Genomic DNA, 19,977 nt, shown 5'->3' with positions numbered 1-19,977 from the left:
GAAGTTTCAGTTTTAAAACTAAAAAAAAAAAAAAAAACAACTAAAACTTCACATTAAGCAAAGCATTGTTTAATGATTACACTATACCCATAATAGATCAAAGAACAGTTAATGTTGTCCGAATAAAAAGCACAAACACACATTTCTGAAAGGAAACCACATTTCATGTAGCTTTTCAACCAATTTGTCTTCATATGAATGTAACTTAGAAGATGCATATTTAAGAAAATACTTCCAATATACTAAAAAAAAAAAAGTTAATCTGGAGTGTAATCATCAAACATGCTTTACTTAATATGAGGTCAACCTTAAAATCCTATTTGCATTTTAAGATTTCTAACACACACATATATGACTCTTTTCAAAAGATCAGACTATGATTCTTTTCATGATTCTTTTCAAAAGATCAGACTAACCTTTTGGAGTTTAAAATGCTTACCTTATTATGTTCCGTTTCCCTAGATATCTGAAATTTTGAAGACAGACGCTAGAAAGGAAAAAAACAAGTCACATTCCAATTATTCATACCTTTTTATCTATACAAAGTGTTCATCCAAGTGCACTAAAAGACAAATACAGTTTTCTTTAGATAGTTTATGCATTATTATTGACAGATTATTCACCATATGATACTTAGAATGAAAAATGGTATACTAAAATCATTTGAAGGTTCTAGAAAAAAAGTCTTAAGTAATCAACTCTAAAACTTACTCCAAGATGCTGAAGAAGTCAGACACCTCTGGACTAGGGGCTCTTTGCCAGTAGGCAATCAGAGTCTCTGAAAGGAAACACCAAATAGCATGAGACTCTTTGAAATTCAAAGTTTTTTCCTTTTTTTTTTTTAAATTTAATTTTAAAGAGCTCTCTTTACCCTCCGAAATTGTTTTCATAATGTGCAGAAAGCACATGAGAAGACTCCTGGTTTCTGCTTGATCTAGCTTGTCAAATCGAAGAGTTGAGCCTATCAAAGATAAGGGTCTTGGGATCTAGGGATGAAAGAAACAACAAGGATTGAGGAGGAGGAGACAGCTGACTTGTAACGTGCTTGGGAAGGTTGGGAGGGAAGTCATACCTTTTCACAGTTGTCAGTCTTCTCACTGCTCTTCTCAGTGGTACTTGGGTTGGAGTCAAGACTTGCTAACGAAGCTCTGGAATCAGCATGTGTTACTGTAGAAATAGCTATTGATGAAAATGCTGTAAACACAAGCCACAGCACACAAGACGGTAATGAGATGCATGGGCGTGCACACACACACACAACGCTAAAATGAACCAAAAAGATGCTGATCATTCAGGTATTGTGAAAGCCTGACACAATAGAGTCTGGGATCGGCATGAAAGACGTGCAACTTTTAAAATATTATTTTAACAGCCATGCCAGTATGAAGGATTTAAGAACATTTAGACCATTATAACTGGAAATAAAGCGTGCTCCTTTGATTTCTTACAAAGCTTTTTAAAGAACGTTTCTGTTTTAAAATGCTTAATAAAAGTTCTTAAGGATGCTTTGGAGGAAGCAGCTTTCAATTTTTGACAGTTTGTAAGAAATTAAGATGACATTTCCAAAATAGTTCTTAAAAACAATCTTTGAAGTGGAAGGGCTATTATATTTTAAAAGGCTGTATGCAATGAAAACATCAAGATTGTTTTCAGAATGAAACAATTTGATGACATCGGAGTAGACTGCTTCTTAATCCAAGTAGAAATGAACACTAAGTAGAAGAGGAAGTTGTTGGATGACATTCAGAGAAACATGTAACAAGACTCTTTAGCTATATAAATGTAGAATACTTTGCCTCATACATTATGTACAATGGATGAGTGGGTAAAAAGCACAGTGATATACAATGTAAACACAGATGACTGTTAAACACCATTGTCTGGAAGGTCTGAAGTACCTGCTATAGAATTTAAAACATCTTTAGAAAATGATGTGTCTGCAGAGTTGGCATGTTTCATAGCTGACTGGGTATGGAATCCTCCGTTGGTACTGAGGTCGTCTCTAGACCCCTGGATTCAAAGCACAAAAGAGATTAGTGGGAATTAACATATTTCAACATCATAAACCTACAAATGTTTTCTTCATTACATTTTCAATTAGATGATAAGAGATTTGATTTTTTATATTTTTGCAAAATCTTCTGCCTAAGTAGGCAATGAAAGTGAATACTGTCAAACCATAATCTTAGTCACAATTTGGTTTCTTATGTGATTTTTAAATTTTTAAACAATGTAGTGGAAACTTTTTCAGATATAGATTAAATCAGGGGTCCCCAATCTTTTTGGCATCTTTCGGTTTTGTGGAAGAAAGTTTTTCCACAGACCATGGGAGGAAGGATGGTTTGGAGATGATTCAAACATATTACATTTATTGTCCATTTTATTTCTACTATTATTACATCAGCTCCACTTCAGATCATCAGGCATTAGATCCCAGCAGTTGGGGACTCCTGGACTAAATGACTATAATGGTGATTGATAAGTTCACTGATTTAAAAAATTTTTTAATTGAACTATAATTGATATACAATATTATATGTTATAAGTATAGAACATAGGGATTCACAGTTTTAAAGGTTATCCTCCATTTACAGTTATAATAAAATACTGGCTACATTCCCCATGTTGTACAATATATCCTTATAGCTTATAAAATTATAATCATTTTATATGTAACACTTATACCTCTTAACCCCTATTCCTATGGCTCTTCCTTCGCCCTACTGGTAATCACTAGGTTGTTGTCTATATCTGTGAGTCTGCTTCTTTTTTCTGTCATATTCTCTAGTTTGTTGTATTTTTTAGATTCCATTTGTAAGTAGTGTCATAAATTCATTGACTGGATTATCACTATTATCATGGATTTTTAAATGTATATTATTATTAAAAACTAGATGTTAGGTACTTATAATGTGCCAGTCTCTATGATGCATGTTTTCTATTACACATTTAATCCTCCTAAGAACCCTGCAACAGAGGTATTCTGTTCCACTTTATAAAAGAGGAAAAAGTTGAATAGCTTACTGAAGGTTACATAGATGGTAACTGGTCCAAGGTCAAAAAAAATTCCAGACACAGTTCCTGGCTTCTAGACACCATATAAACACCTCAAAACACCTACATTAATGCATATATATGGAATCTAGAAAAATGGTACAGATGAACCTATATGCAGGGTGGGAACAGAGATGCAGATGTAGAGAATGGATGTGTGGACACAGGAGGGATGGGGAAGGAGAGGGTGAAAAGAACTGAGAAAGTACATCCAAGCCACAAGGAAAGCCCCTTATGTCCACTCCCGTGTGCAACACAGATAGCTAGATGGCTGCTGTATATATAACACAGGCAGCTGAGCCCAGTGCTCTGTGGTGACCTGGGCGAAATGAAAGGCTTGGGTGGGAGGGAGGTCTACCAGGGAGGGAATACATGTATGCATATGGCTGATATACTTCACTGCACAGCGGAAAGTAACACAACAGTGTAAAGCAGTTATACTGCAATAAAAAAATAGATAAAAAACCAAAATCAAACGCCTGCTTCCCCCCACCAAAATACCACCTAGCAAAAAGCACTGTTCTGTTTAATCCTTAGTTTGCTCACATTTAGGGAAAAATGGTTATCGAGACCAAAAATATATAAAAAAAGGCAAACTCTTTATTAAAATAGACACTTGGAATATTATGCAAACTTACCTGATTTGATGTATTGACAGTAAAAGGATACAGGTCCTTCAGGTAAATCCTTGGCATATTGTCCAGAAGCATGCCATAGAGGGGCATGTATAAACCAGCTATCTGGGCCTGCTTTTCCTAGGTAGAAAAGGAGTCAAAAGAAATGATTCACATAAAAATCGATAGACTTGTAGGTTTGATAGGCACTTAATGCAGTGAACCATTAAATGGTGCTTAGGGAAGGGAGAAAGAAAGACCACTTACTGGTTCTCTGTATCGATCATCAAATGAATGCTTAGCCATTAGGTTTTTTAGGACAGCTAAAGCCAAGTGCCTGATATCTTGATCTTCTTGTAGAGCAAAGCCAACTTCTCGGAGCAGAATTCCAATTAAGAAGTGTTTGCGGCAAAATTCATTCGTGACCGAATATTCAGGCATATCTTTGTGTGGAAGGTAAAGAGATCATGTTACTGAAAGTCAAATGATCACTTTACAATTAAGAGAATGGAACAAACAACTATAAACCCTTATTGCTACTAGGAGGGATTCAGCAATGCAATCTTATATGAAAAATGTGAAGAGGGGCATTCAGTAAATACTGTTTATTCTTATCCAAAACAGAGCATGTGTGCATGCTGAGTCATTTCAGTCATGTTCAACTCTTTTGCAATCCCATGGACCATAGCCTGCCAGGCTCCTCTGTCCATGGGATTTTCCCAGCAAGAATACTGGCGTGGGTTGCCATTTCTTACTCTGGGGATCTTTCTGACCCAGGACTACATGTTAGGAATAATGAACTATTAGAACACTCCACATCATATCTGACCAGAAGTAAAGTAAACACATCGATTTTTTCCAGTCTGTGAAAATACTGCTGAAGGCAGAAGTTCAGGGAATGTGGAAGTTCAGGAAACTAACATCAAAGGGCTTAGGTTAAATAAATTTTTTCACAAAATACTGAGTAATAGTGAGGAGCCAGAAATAAAACAAAACTTGCAAATTGCCCATTTATACCTAGAAAAAAATTTGCCCAGACTATTTCAAGTTATGAACTTTTCTGGGGTAAAAATAAACTGATATGATTCTAATGATCTCAATTTTGAGAGAAGGGTTAGAACCAGGCTGTGGCTTATTGATAGAAATATCATATAAAGATAGTTTCATTGAATAAGCATGTTATTACATATGATTGGGAATTTCATGTATGGTTACACTCTAAGGAAATTTCTGATGCTTTGGGAAACTAAAAAGAGTTCAAACTCTGGAGAATAGGGTATAAAAAAATTCAAACTAAGGAAGCATTTAATTATTTGTGATAAAAGAAAAGCTCACTCAACTTTTTGACTATTTTGATTAGATGATATTTGATATTTTTATATATTTGATTAGATGATATGACTATTAGCATCTAGAAACTGGAAATATGAAGTGTCTATACTCATCAATATTATCGAAACACAAAGTGGTTATTGATGCTGAGATAGTGTAATAGAAAATAAAAATCATTTACCTGATGCATGTAATTCTTGTATTGATTCTGAAGGTGTCAAAGGATCTGAATTTAATATAAATAAACAAAAAGTTCAGCTATATACATACTCAGATAAACACCATATTCATTAACTATGTGTAATTTATACTGAAAAATTAAAATATATTGTCTTAAAATACAAGTGAATCCCTTCAATAAAGCTTTGCTTTTCAAGACAAGGCTTTGGTTGTTTACTTCTTTTCTTAAGAAAGAATGTCGTGAACAGAATTATTTTAATGCTTAGCCTTCTTCTTGAGCGCTGTCTTTTCCTTCTATCAGAAATCTGCTTGCTATGAAACATGTTTTTATGTTTACTATTGATAATATCAGATCTACAAAGATACTACCAGGTCTCTGAGCTACTGATAAATAGTAAACAATCCCTTTTACTTATTGATAAATAGTAAACTATCCCTTCTCCAGGGTGAATTCCAGACCCAGGAATTGAACCGGGGTCTCCTGCACTGCAGGTGGATTCTTTACTAGCTGAGCTACTTGGGAAGTAAATAGTAAACAGATAATACAAATGACTAAAATAGATTTTGATCCCCTTGACTGTCTTAACCAGTCTGCCTAATGCAGTAATAACTTGGCAATAGTTACGAGGTTAATGTTCTTTGATTTACAAGCACCAATTGTATGGCTTTGTGGGCCTTCTCTTTGGTGAAAAAGAAAACATAAACAAAAATTGAGAAATACAGTGCTGTACTCTTTACCACATGCTATTATTTTCTGCATTTTAACCTGATTACCTGGGTCTAATGCCCATATGACAATTTCAGACAAAACTAAGACTGAGGAAACAGGAATACAAAGAAAGAAGCGAAGGCAAACAAACAGATGTGTTCCCTTTGCAGGAACTGATAAAAGTCTGGGACTTATTACCTGGAATGTTGGCTGATCTTATGGGGAGACATAATGGAATAAAGTGTTCATGCTGACATACTTCTTGGAGAAAATCAAATTTATATTGGCATAAGGTCTAAAAAAGAGGCAAAAGAATGACTATTATTCACACACTAAGAAAGTTAATAGAAAATCTGCACTTGAATCTTATCTCTAAAAAGGAAGTGGAGTTACTTTTGTGTGACCACTGGGTCATTGTTAAGTTTAAAGGATTTTGTCCCCTCTGAAGTGGTAAATGTAGTCAGGCACCCTATTTTTGGAGATTGGTCAAGGCTTGTTCAGGAAGTGATTTCATTTGCAACCTACCTTGAGTTTCTATGGGATACAATCTTATTGAGTTCTATTTTTTCATTTCTTTTAGCATATAGCAAAATGTATTTATTCTGAGAAAAACAGTGCCTCACCACATGTGCTAAGATGTACAACTACACTCAGCTTGAAGAGCAGATCACTCCAAATCAACTTCTAAGATCCAGTGCTAAGGAAGACAATGGTGCAGAGAATCTAAACTTAGAGTAAATCTCTCTCCATCTTCCGTTTATTCTGAGAGTACATCATTCCACCCCTTCCCTGCCCTTGCAAACAGGTCTGGCATCTCAATGTTTTGAGTAGGACAGTGATAAATGAAGTGCAGACATGATCCAAAGCAACTTAATACAACTGCATAAATGGGAACAATTAGCAACTCCATAACCATTCTATTTTTATTGTCATGCAAACCAAGTAATCAATTTTTAAGACTCAGCTTGTGTTCATTGTATTCACTAAAAACATCTAACAAAATAAAAATATATTTCATTTGCTCAGATACTTTAGAATCATAATTTGTGACAACTTTAGTCAGTAATTTAGAATACTGACATCTCAAACAAGGGTAGTATTTGACTTAATCCTTTGTACATCAAAGTGAAAAGGAACATAATTAAATTACACTGTGATCACTCTTCATTGAGTATGTTCCATTTGGTCTTTGATAAGATATATAATTTAGGGTCACTGGAATCATATCTAAAAGGATTTTCTGCAAATTTCTTGCATAATTGGAGCACTAATGAAGGACATTCTTTTTTTTTTTAATTTTTAAACTTTACAAATTGTATTAGTTTTGCCAAATATCAAAATGAATCCGCCACAGGTATACATGTGTTCCCCATCCTGAACCCTCCTCCCTCCTCCCTCCCCATACCATCCCTCTGGGTCGTCCCAGTGCACTAGCCCCAAGCATCCAGTATCGTGCATCGAACCTGGACTGGCAACTCGTTTCATACATGATATTATACATGTTTCAATGCCATTTTCCCAAATCTTCCCACCCTCTCCCTCTGCAACAGAGTCCATAAGACTATTCTATACATCAGTGTCTCTTTTGCTGTCTCATACACAGGGTTATTATTACCATCTTTCTAAATTCCATATATATGCGTTAGTATACTATATTGGTGTTTTTCTTTCTGGCTTACTTCACTCTGTATAATAGGCTCCAGTTTCATCCACCTCATTAGAACTGATTCAAATGTATTCTTTTTAATTGCTGAGTAATACTCCATTGTGTATATGTACCATCGCTTTCTTATCCATTCATCTGCTGATGGACATCTAGGTTGCTAGGTTGCATTCTTTTAAAAAATATTTACAGAAAGAACTAGATTTTCAAAACTGAATGACATATAATCATGCAGTTTTCCTAGCTAAATCTCCACAGCTAAAAATAACATTCAGGCTCCTAAGCCTAACACGAAATGCTCCAAGAAGATCATTATTTACTTTTGGAATTTCTATATTTGTTTATTTCTATAAACATAAATATATTCTATTTCTATATTCGTAAATATATTTCTATATTCTTTCCCAATACCTAGATGACTTCTCTTGGGGACTTATTTTCCTCCCAACGGGGAAAGGTTAATGGGGAACTGGTAATTCAGGTGCCTTCTCTTTCACGTGACCCAAAGCAGACCAGTTACATGCTTCCTCTCTGGAGTGTAAATCTTTAAAAAAATTTTTTTATTGTAGTATAGTTGATTTATAATGTTGTGTTAGTTTCAGATGTACAGCAAAGTAGATCAGTTATTTTATATATATATATATATATATATATCTCCATTCTTTTTAAGATTCTTTTCCCAAGTAGGTTATTACAGAATATTAACTAGAGTTCCCTGTGCTATACAGTAGGTCCTTATTAGATATCTATTTTATATTATTGCAATCTGTATATGTTCATCCCAATCTCCTATTTATCACATCCTCCCACATTTCCTCTTTGGTAACCATAAATTTGAGTGAGTCCATTTCTGTTTTTTAAATAAGTTTATTTGTATCTTAAAAAAAATTAGATTCCACATGTAAGTTGTATCATATAGTATTAGTCTTTCTCTGTCTGACTTACTTCACTTAGACAATCTCGGAGTCCATCCACATTGCTGCAAATGACCTTATTTCATTTTTCATGGCCAAGTAATATTCCACGGTGTACATGTAAGCAGAGTGTTAAGAGGGAGAAAATGGTCCCATTTCATTATTTAAGGAGCAGCAGACCTTGGCCCCAGGTTCATCCTTTGTGATTACTCTTCTGCCCTGGAAGTGCCTTTGTCTCCGCTCTTTTTCCAAGCCTAGTTCTCCCAATATCCTTCCAATAAATTCCCTTTCGCTCAAATTGGAGTAAGTTTCTGTTGGTTGCAACACAAAGAACCTTAATGCTTAATGATACAAGTTTCAGAGTCTGGCCCATTTCTAGTCTTATGTCCCTCTGGCATATGCCATATTATATAGCTCAGTGGTTCTCAAACTGGAAAGAACACAGAAATCACCTGAAGGTGATAAGAATCTTGCTGCATTCCAGATTTCTGGGCCTCACCTGCAGTAGCTCAGCCCTGAGATCACTGGTCTAGGAACCACACTTTGGGAACCACTGCTCCCTAGATATTAGTACTATTCCCTGTCTCCCGACACAGAGTCACTATTTATGTAAGGTGATCAACTGTTCCATTTTGCCCAAGACTGGAAATTTCCAGAGAAGTGGAACTTGCTAAAACCAAGACAGTCCTGGGAAAACCTGAGGAAGAAGAACTGCAGCCGGAATCACTCCTCTCACAGCCCACAAGAAACAGAAATGAAATGTGAACACTTTAACTCCACGCCCATTTGTTCCCCACGAAGGGAGGACTTGGGAGACTTGCTGAGATGACGAGCCATTTTAAAAGCCTGCCTTTCATTGTATAGAAATTGTTTTTTGATACAAATAATGGATAGATTATTGTTTTAGACAGATTATACACAGAGACCAGTGTATTTATTTGTAATGCAACAGTTTAGAAAGCCATCACTCCTGAACATGGTTCTTACCTTGGGATCACCAGAGGAGAACATGCTGATGTAATTGTTAACCATCTTAAACACAAAACCCCGGTCCATAAATGTAAAGCAGCGCTAAAAAAAAAAATAAATAAATAAATAAATTCAGATGTTTTTATTTTAAGGATCATTAAAGCTGTTAGAAAAGATGATTAAAAATATTGATGCAAAATAACATTCCACTAAATGTCTTATATAATAAATGTTTGAACAATATCTACAATATGCTTAAGCATTCATCCACATATGGCAGCTAATTAAAATACCAGATATAGGACACACACCACAAAGTTACAAACCCATATTTATCATTTTTCATAAAACATCTCTTGGAGCTTTGCAATGAAATATTGCAAGCCCTTTCCTTTTAATATAGAAATTTTTAGCTTTTACTTGTCTTATTTTTTAACCACTTTTCTACATTTTATTATTGTTTTTTAATAGTTTTTTCCACAGTTCCTTAGGTGAAGATCATTTACTGTACAACATCTGGTAAGAACAGGGGCAGCAGAGACAGGTCAGGGAAACCTTTTGCAATCTCACTGGCCTCTTTCAATAGCTTTTCTTTTCAGCCAAGGCAGCTTGAATTTGAAGAGTGAAGGTAAGAGAGCCTGAGATTTCTATCAGAGAGCTGCTCACTGTCTGTCTTACTCTGTCTTCACACTCTTGTAACTGTAATAAGGAGAGTCTTAAGCAGTAGGTAGCTTTAGAGGAGTCAGGCAAGCATTGCAAGTCAGCTCAGCATCTGCTCTCTATCCCAAAGACTAACGGCCACGTAACCAGTAACCAAGCTATGGGGGCCAGTTCCTGCACTGGAAAAGTGTGACGTGGGCATGGACTGTTTCCTGATGCAGCATCTTGGGCACTATAGTAGATTAGCTTATGGAGGTCATCACTGCATGTGTGTTTCATTCTACCCATCCACAAGTGTGCGAATATGTGTATCATGTGGGAAAATTTCTCAGCTGCTGTATCACTCAGTATAGAAGGCTTCTTTCTCATCCAGAGTCCAGTAGGGTCCATTGTAACAGTTTCGCGTTTCTTAATCTCTCAGTTTTACAAACAAATCTCTTTTCTCAGAAAGGACTGGACATAAAATCTTGTTATAGGCAATACGCATATGTGCATGCTAAGTTCAGTCGTGTCCAACTCTTTGCAACTCGATGGCCTGTAGCCTGCCAGGCTCCTCTGTCCACAGGATTCTCCGGGCAAGAATACTGGAGTGGGTTGCCATGCCCTCGTCCACCTCCTCCAGGGGATCTTCCCGACCCAGGGATGGAACCTGCGTCTCTTATGTCTCCTGAATTGGCAGGCGATTTCTTTGCCACTAGTGCCACCTGGAAAGCCCTATAGGTAGTATACCAAGTGGACAATTTCCCATTGAAATACGCCCATGTAGAAACATGAGCTATTTTCTCTAATAACATTTTCAGTTGATTGGTCAATCATATGTTTGTTTTGTTTCCCTTTCCATTTTTCTATGTTTTATTCTGAGTTTTTTAAATGTACCTATTCATTACATACTACTTCATTTATATTTTCATTTTCAGTATGAATTTAAGTTCTTTCAATCATCTCCCCTTAGTAAAAAAGTGAATGGCTCCCTGGTCCTCCTATCTCCCAATAGAACAGTGAGGACAGGTAACACCAGAGCATATTCACAGGTGCAGAAGATGTAGAGGAGGGGAGGAAGAGGGCTTTGATGTCCTCTGCACTATGCAGGCTCTCAGCAAGTGGGTCAGGTCCTCTAAGGTTCTCCATCTGTAGAATGAAGTCCCAACTGGTGACCCTTGGAATATTCCCAATGTGGAGCTCTCTCCCTGGAGACCTCTGCTATTGCTGTCTCATTCCTGCTGGGAAGAAGCTTGGGTCTCACTTTGCAGAGAGGAAGACCATCTAGTATAACTATGGGTTCTAGAAACTTCTCAAGAAAGAGCATAAGAACAGAAGCACTTTGGTGAAGTCACAGGGCACCTTGATAAGATGGAGGAGGAATTTGTGAGTCATGTCACTGAAAGGTTGCAGTTGCCACCTTCCAGAGGCTACTGTAGCTAATCTGTGAGCTTTCAAAGGAAACCAAACTCCATCACCCATGAAAGGGGAAAATGAGGAGGAGGGTGCCTACCCTGGGGGGGTCTAGGAAAACTCAGAGTTCTTGAGATTTAAGACCTTCTATGTGCAGAACTTGTCATACTCTTTTCAAGGGGCAGTGAGGGATAAGGGGAGCAGATTGTTCCAAGGATACAAAGCTGGTAGAATCAGCCTTTTTCCTACAAAGAGCCCTCCTGCAGGTCAAGCTTCATCAAATGTGTCTCTCCTGTCATCGGTACCCTGTTCTGGCCCATTCCAGCACCTTCTTAACCCCAAGGGCAGAGGATCTTTCACCCATTGTTAAGGCATGGAGGGGCCTCTCTGCTTTTGTTTTAAAATAATTTATATTAACTTCCATATTAGCAGAAAACAATTTATAGCAGGCTTTGGCAAACTATGTTCCATGAGCCAAAACTGGCCCACTGTTTGTTTTTGTAAATGATGTTGTATTGGGACACAGCTGTACCCATTTGTTTAAATATTGTCCATGGTGAACGGTCTATGGGTTTCCCTGGTGGTTCAGATGGTAAAGAGTCTGCCGGCGATGCAGGAGACCCAGGTTCAATCCCTGGGTCAGGAAGATCCCCTGGAGAAGGAAATGGCAACCCACTCCAGTATTCTTGCCTGGAGAATCCCAAAGATGGAGGAGCCTGGTAGGCTACACTCCACGGAGTTGCAAAGAGTTGGACACGAATGAGTGACTAACACAGAATGGTCTATGATTGTTTCTAGCTGAGTTGGGTACTTGCCACAGAAACTGTATGGTCTGCAAAACTAAAAATATTTAACATTTGACCCTTTACAGAAAAAAATTTGCAGACTGTTGATATAAAGAATAACATACCCTATCAGACTTTTTCTCAGTTTGGCTTAATAAAGGAAAATATTCTAAATTAAACATGCAAAGATATATTGTAATAAAAAATTATTTATTTTGTTTCACCAACTGTGAGAACCAATGAGAATTTTATTCTACAGCTTGTTTAGCAATCAGTTATGAACTCAAATTACAAAACACGCATCTGATACCCTTTCCCTTTGTATTTTATAAAACTACTTGGTCCATCTTTTTCTTTCTCATCTGGATACTTTACTAGGTATTAACTTACGTATCACCACAGCAACTCTTGCATAGATTGAATTTATAGAAAACATTTATTTATTCTACAAACACAGAACATTTAAGTGAAACAGAGTGAATATAAAGACTTTCCCTTTCATAGACTTGCTTATCCATCTTTTTTTTTTGATATTTAAAGAGAAATATCACAGATGTTTCTTTAAAATATTTTGCTACCAAAATCTGTCTTTTATATTAGATGATTGCCAAATGGTTTCCAAAAGCAAATTGAAATAAAGTAGAGAATAGTCAGAAGAGTGGGTAAAAAGACATGGCTGTCTGAGAAGGAAAATTAAAATCAGAATGAACTTTCCTTTGCTACCTCCTTGGTATTATATTTGCAAGAGAAGAGTATCTAGACAGCTACTCTCAGGTAAATTAGAGTTGTGACCCAGATTGGCAGTGGAAAGAAAAATTACAGAAGCTACATATGTAGACATGGATGCATTTGCATCCTATCTATCTCTAGGAGAGAACGGTCAGAGAAATGGACAAGGTTTCTGGCTTAAGTGCTACAAAAACATTATTTTCCCATGATGTAAGACAAAAGAGGACACTTTCTCACCTAGGACACTTTCATGTGGTCACCCCGGAGGTACCACATTCTCCATTTTTGGAAAACAATCTTGGTACAACCATGGTGTTACGATACTTCAGTTGTTAAATTCTGATGACAACTAACTTACAGTATTAGATTACTAATGTAGAATTCAACAACCAAAAGAGATAAAAGTCATTTGAAACCTAAGTTAAGTGAATAACTACTTTCTGGGAATATAAAAGTTTTGTAACGCCAACAGTGGGGCAGTGTTGAGCAGCTGAACACTCAAAGTTCATCAATTCATATGCATTATGCCAAATGACTACATTCAATTTAACATCAAAAAACCATGTCATCTTCTTTTCTCTTTTCCTTTCTGCATTCAGATGATTCATATAATAAACTTTACATTTTAAAACAAGCTTTCTGGGTCAAATAAATTCCATAAAAACAATAATCTCAAAACAATGCCTGTACAATGGATTTTTATAATGTACATTATACTAAGTTAGCGTTTCCATTTATGAACGTCACAAAAGTCCTGCTTTCAGTTTGCAGTCCATGGATCCACATATCTTATAGACTGTATTTGTTTATCTATTGTCAATCCATGCTTTTTACCCACAGCTTTCACAAACCACTGGTGTCACCATTAGCTGTATACTCTGTGTCTCTTTTCACCTTGGACATTCATGTTAGACATGACTTTATGTACCACCAGAAGCTACTTTTGCATAAATGAGGTCCAAGGAAAGCATATTTTTTTCTAATAAGTACAGAACATTTAAGCCAAAGAGGGTAGATAAGGGGTCTTTTCCCTTTTTAAGAGACTTGCTTATGCAACATTTTTTTTTTTTTTTTTTGCAATTTAGGGAAGAATACTCTGCAGATGTTTCTTAAATGCAGTGTGCTTACAAATTGGACAACATGTCATTTTCTCCAAATTTTCTTTTTCATCAAGCACTTCAAATAAACTACTAGCATAGTAACAAACTTTATTCTCATAGGTCTTAAAATGTGGTAGAAAATTAGAGTAAATTTTTTTTCTATTTTACTCTCTTCCTCCTTAAGCCTGACCATCTCTTTCTCTTTCTTGAAGCAAGAAAAAAGCAAAATTAAGATGTAAAACAGTGAAAAGGAAATTTTAAGAGGTAAACATGCATAGTACATAATTTGAAAGAGCATTTGACACGTCAAAAAAGAAATTAGACTGAATTAAAATTCACATGCAGAGTACATCATGAGACACACTGGACTGGAAGAAACACAAGCTGGAATTAAGATTGCAGGGAGAAATATCAATAACGTCAGATATGAAGATGATACCACCCTTATGGCAGAAAGTGAAGAGGAACTAAAAAGCCTCTTGATGAAAGTGAAAGCGGAGAGTGAAAAAGTTGGCTTAAAGCTCAACATTCAGAAAACGAAGATCATGGCATCCAGTCCCATCACTTCATGGGAAATAGATGGGGAAACAGTGGAAACAGTGTCAGACTTTATTTTTTGGGGCTCCAAAATCACTGCAGATAGTGACTGCAGCCATGAAATTAAAAGACGCTTACTCCTTGGAAGGAAAGTTATGACCAACCTAGATAGCATATTCAAAAGCAGAGACATTACTTTGCCATCAAAGGTTCGTCTAGTCAAGGCTATGGTTTTTCCTGTGGTCATGTATGGATGTGAGAGTTGGACTGTGAAGAAGGCTGAGTGCCGAAGAATTGATGCTTTTGAACTGTGGTGTTGGAGAAGACTCTTGAGAGTCCCTTGGACTGCAAGGAGATCCAACTAGTCCATTCTGAAGGAGATCAGCCCTGGGATTTCTTTGGAAGGAATGATGCTAAAGCTGAAAGTCCAGTACTTTGGCCACCTCATGCGAAGAGTTGACTCATTGGAAAAGACTCTGATGCTGGGAGGGATTGGGGGCAAGAGGAGAAGGGGACGACAGAGGATGAGATGGCTGGATGGCATCACGGACTCGATGGACGTGAGTCTGGGTGAACTCCAGGAGTTGGTGATGGACAGGGAGGCCTGGCGTGCTGTGATTCATGGGGTTGCAAAGAGTCGAACACGACTGAGCGACTGAACTGAACTGAAAATTCACGAATGACAACTTCAGCTAATTTTCCATCTATCTCCATAGTCTCTTTGTTACTAGTATTTGTTGATAAGTTCCCACAACTATCCAGTATGTCTTGGTGTCTACTACAAAAAAGCAAGAAAAGTGCCTTCATCAAGGTCACCAATAGTCAACAGTTGGGCAAAAGAAGGAACAGAAGAAACACATTATCTTTCCGATTGGATGCATTATCTGTTCAGTGATACACCATCATTCTACATTAGCTAATTTTGGACTAAGCTCATTTTTCTTCCTAATTTAATATAAATAAATATTGCTAAATATATATATGTATGCATATATATATTTCATTTTATGTTGCTAAATACTTTAACTGATCATTTTCCTTTTATGTAGCTAATTTATAATATTTTCATCATGTAAAAAAGAGCCTGGAAGTAAAACAACAAAAATGCTCAATTCCCCCAAATTTTTCCAAAGTGGCTATTTGGCATCATTGTGAGAGCTGTAGCCATGCCAAAATATCACTTCAAGGTTAGAAAAGTCCGAGACAAAAATATTGCCTCAGGACAAGTTCTCCTTTAAAAATATCACTTTTCTCTTTAAAAATATTTAGGAGTCCTACATTTGGCAATATTCAAACAGATACTTTTCTCTAACCTTGATTTTTGTTCTATAGGACTCCAAATTGGAAAAAAAAAATCAGAAAGTATTTCAAGCAAGAAAGACATATAGATGAAAGCATTCATCTAATCATGGTAGTCCTGACTTCTCATCATAAATGAACCTGTGACTTAATTAACACGTAGAGTATCTCACAGCCACTATCACACAGGCCTGAACAGAACCATGGCTTTGTACAATGTACCTTAAGAAACCTGGCAACGCTGTGGTTTGCCCTTTTTGTTTCTTCAAGTGCGTCTTTGTTTTTCCAAATCATGTGGTCAGCGAAGCTCATGACAAGATTGTCCAACTCATTTTGAAAAGATTCGGGAAATCTTTGAGGCCGAGAAAGCTAAGGAAAGAATGGATCATTGCTTTACAATAAGATCTGTGAAATACTAAGCCCGGAAAATATAACCTGTAAGACTTAACTTCATTCTATTTATTATCAAACAAAAAGTCTTTTTGGAAATTTGAAGGCAATAATGAAATTAGAAGCCATTTCAATTTCAAGGTCACGATTTCCACTTTTCAGTGAATTTTTCTTCTATTTTGGGCCAATAAAGCTTTCACTTTTTCATTATAAATTATAACATATATGAATTTCAAACTATTCAGACAACATAGAAATGTAACATTTTTTATAACCTCTTAATACCCCTTCTTGCCTTCTCAGGAAATAACTACTATGAATGGTTTAATGACTATTATTCTAGATTTTCTTTGATTCACAGTTTTCTAATTTAAAAATCAATTATTTTGATTTTTAAAACTATTAATAACAATCCTCCAATAAACAACTATAAGAAATCAATGAATGAATAACTGAATGAGTACAGATATTAGTTTGAAATGTCCTCTAAGTTGTGAGTACCAGCTAGCTTTTTTATAAAAGTTATTTCAGTTTTATAAGAGACATAACTGACATACAAAATTATAACATATTTAAACCATACACTCTGGTGTTTTCATGCACATAATAAATTGTGAAAGAATCCCCACTCCTCATCTAGTTAATTAAGCCATCCATCAGCTCACATACATATTTTTGGGGCGAGAACATTTAAGTTCTACTCTCCTAGCAAATTTCAATTATACAATACAGTGCTATCAACTATAATCACCATGTTTTCCATTAGACGCTCAAACGTTATTCATCTTATAGATGGAAGTCTATACCGGCTGGTCTTAACTCTGGTATTAGCATATGCCCATGACAGTTGTCAGTGAGACTTCACTGTCAAAATGCTTTTGCCATAAGATAAAAAATGGTTTGGCTGTGACATTACACAACTACACTGAGTAGTTGTGTACACAGTTACACAATTACACTCACTACACTGAGTAAAACTCTACAGGCCCCTAAAGAGTGCCCTTGGGTACAGAAATCTACCTCTCCTATTTTAACTCGGAAAATTTCAGGCAGCTGAGTTTTCCCATTTCTGTCACTGCTTTGTGAATTTATACAATTTCTTTGCACAAGATAGGTAAGATTCATTCACCTTTAGAAGATGGCTTTAAAATTAGACTTGCAATTTCACTATAGACAGAAACAGACAATTGAGAGTTTGACTAACCTTTATTTTCTTAATCTAAGCAATCAACCTTCCATGGTGCAAGAATAAAAACCATGGAGGCTAAAATTAGAGAAACTGCAGAGCACAAACACTGATTAACTACAGAATGCTGCAGTTGGCTTCAACTGGCTTTTTTTTAGCCATTTTTACCAGGAAATGACTGTCACTTTAAGAATCTCATGGTTACTCTCTGTATATATTCAAAGTTTACTATTGATATAAAATTAAATTGACAACAAATAAACCTAATGGATTTAACTGTATACATCATTTTTCATTCTGCTCCATATCCCTTGAGAAATAAGGGTAAATGATTCACCTGTGAAAACAACAATCAGGTTTTAGATAATCAAAGCACAATTGTCGTTTTCCTCTTTTCACTGCGTTAGTCCTCTGCTGCTGCTGCTGCTAAGTCGCTTCAGTCGTGTCCGACTCTGTGCGACCTCATAGACGGCAGCCCACCAGGCTCCCCCATCCCTGGGATTCTCCAGGCAAGAACACTGGAGTGGGTTGCCATTTCCTTCTCCAATGCATGAAAGTGAAAAGTGAAAGTGAAGTCGCTCAGTCGTGTCCGACTCTTAGCGACCCCATGGACTGCAGCCTACCAGGCCCCTCTGTCCATGGGATTTTCCAGGCAAGAGTACTGGAGTGGGGGGCCATGTTGGTCCTCTAAGAGACATTAAACACATCAGTGATGACATTTTCTTCACAAGGATATGCATTAACAGCCTGGACCTTGATAATTCCTCCGTTCCTCCTCCCTGCCCTTTTTTTGTCTTCCTTTCAAACTCCCCTTGAAGCCTACTCCCACTCTTAACCCCAAGACATGCTGATTGGTATACACAGGTAACATCTTTATTTTTTAACTTTTTTGGTTGTGCCACAGGGTTTGTAGGATCCTAGTCAGAATCCCTGACTAGGGATCAAACCCTGTCCCCAGGAGTGGAAGTGTCGAGTCCTAACCACTAGACCAGCAGGGAATTCCCAATGAGTAATATTTTATTTTATTATTTTTTTTTTTTTATACTATAAGAAGAGGACAGCCCCATTCCCAGCTCCTGGGAGACAATTGTGGCAGGTCCCTTCCTTTGCTAATCTCCACGTTAATTCCCTGACATGATTCTAACTGATGGAATGCTGGAGCCGTGCTGTTGAGGGACTTGGAGGTATGGTTTCCTGGCTCTGAGTAATATTTTAAATTCTTCTCCAGAAGTCTATCCCACAGTCTTGAGAGGGGAGAACTGCTGAGCTGGGGACGGTGGGCTTTCTGTCTCAGGAAAGGGAGGAAGGCAGTGAGGTGACAGTCGGATCCACAGCTGCAAGCTGGAACCTGCTGGAAAACCTGGGCTATGATACGGCAGAGGTCACAAGGACCAGATGCAGAATGCAGGGGCTGAGTTTCAGGCATTTGGGAGTTGTGTTAGGAATAAGGGGCTGATGGAAAACAAAACATGCAGCCAATACAAGCAACCTTTCGCTACTAGAGCTCAGTGTTGAGAAGGCATTCGGCATTTTCTAGTAAATAGGAATTGACAAGGATAAGAAAGCAGGAGTGCCAGGGAGGTGCTGTCTGCCTCTCAGAGGGTTCTTTACCACAAGGGTTGCCATGGCCTCCTCCAGGGGATCTTCCCCGGGATCAAACCTACATCTCTTGTGTCTCCTCCATTGCAGGCAGGTTCTTTACCATTAGTGCCACCTGGAAAGCCCTAATAAATAGGAATTTGCCTTGGACACGAAAGCAGGGGTCTCAGGGAGGTGCTATCTGCCTCTCAGAGGACCAGACTAGAGGATATGACTTCCTCAAAGCTTTCTGATAGTGGAATATTTTTTTAATAACAAAGAAAGCCATTCACTTCGCAATTAAAAAAAATTAAAAAAGAAAATGCAAATAGCTTGGGAGATGCTTATTGGGAATGCTTTTAAGTCAAATAATGGCATCTGGTCTACTCCTAATGTGATACATAGAGATGGTTAGAACATTAGATGGTCATGTGCCCTTGGAAGAAAATTGGGTGTGGTGGCTGCTCCTGAAGAGGGTCATGAAAAGGGAACTGGACTCAGTGAATATGAACTGCTGTCCATGAGAAGTTCTTCTGTTCTTAGGCTGTTCATAGGATGTTTGTAACCTATCGATTTGAGCAGATATATACTAGTGGGAACTGAAAGATTTTAGTCCAGTCCGTTCTTTTTACACATGGGAAAGCAGGCTGTGAGATGTTCAGTGTCTTTTTTTATCATCTAACATGTTAATGGCAGAGCGAGGGTTATAATGCTGAGGTGTCCTGATAGAGCTTAATAACAGAGAGACAGGAATCATCCTTATCATCATGTTAGATTTTCTCTTGCTCCCAGGTCGGAGGCTGTTATCTCTGGGAGTAGAAGAGCAGACACAGCTGAAAAGCAAACCTGGGACTTAAGAATTCAGAGTTCTGGAATACTAGAGATG

The 19,977-nt window shown here is 37.2% G+C and overlaps 1 protein-coding gene across 22 annotated transcripts in view; it reads right to left on the bottom strand.

Annotated features, from left to right (window-relative positions):
* Positions 1-19,977, bottom strand: part of DOCK10 (dedicator of cytokinesis 10) — a 304,405-nt gene that overhangs the window by 40,622 nt on the left and 243,806 nt on the right. For 17 of the 22 annotated variants that reach the window (XR_015150938.1, XR_015150936.1, XR_015150933.1 and 14 more), the window contains 11 exons: positions 16,160-16,306; positions 9,454-9,537; positions 6,088-6,184; positions 5,182-5,226; positions 3,936-4,111; positions 3,693-3,809; positions 1,899-2,010; positions 1,073-1,194; positions 872-986; positions 712-778; positions 440-487 (listed from right to left, as the gene is read on the bottom strand). Coding sequence is in view for 18 of the 22 variants with exons in the window: in XM_086365856.1 (XP_086221982.1) it covers positions 440-487; positions 712-778; positions 872-986; positions 1,073-1,194; positions 1,899-2,010; positions 3,693-3,809; positions 3,936-4,111; positions 5,182-5,226; positions 6,088-6,184; positions 9,454-9,537; positions 16,160-16,306 (1,130 nt within the window). In the remaining 4 variants the exon portion in view is untranslated. The remainder of the gene's footprint in view (positions 1-439; positions 488-711; positions 779-871; positions 987-1,072; positions 1,195-1,898; positions 2,011-3,692; positions 3,810-3,935; positions 4,112-5,181; positions 5,227-6,087; positions 6,185-9,453; positions 9,538-16,159; positions 16,307-19,977) is intronic. The other 5 variants (XR_015150940.1, XM_086365845.1, XM_086365865.1 and 2 more) reach the window with 1 other exon arrangement.

This window comes from Bos grunniens, chromosome 2 (assembly GCF_055505025.1).
Source record: "Bos grunniens cultivar Pamir isolate PY7600 chromosome 2, Bosgru_T2T1.0, whole genome shotgun sequence".
NCBI classification, from domain to species: Eukaryota; Metazoa; Chordata; class Mammalia; order Artiodactyla; family Bovidae; genus Bos; species Bos grunniens.
This window is presented reverse-complemented; position numbering and strand designations above follow the sequence as displayed.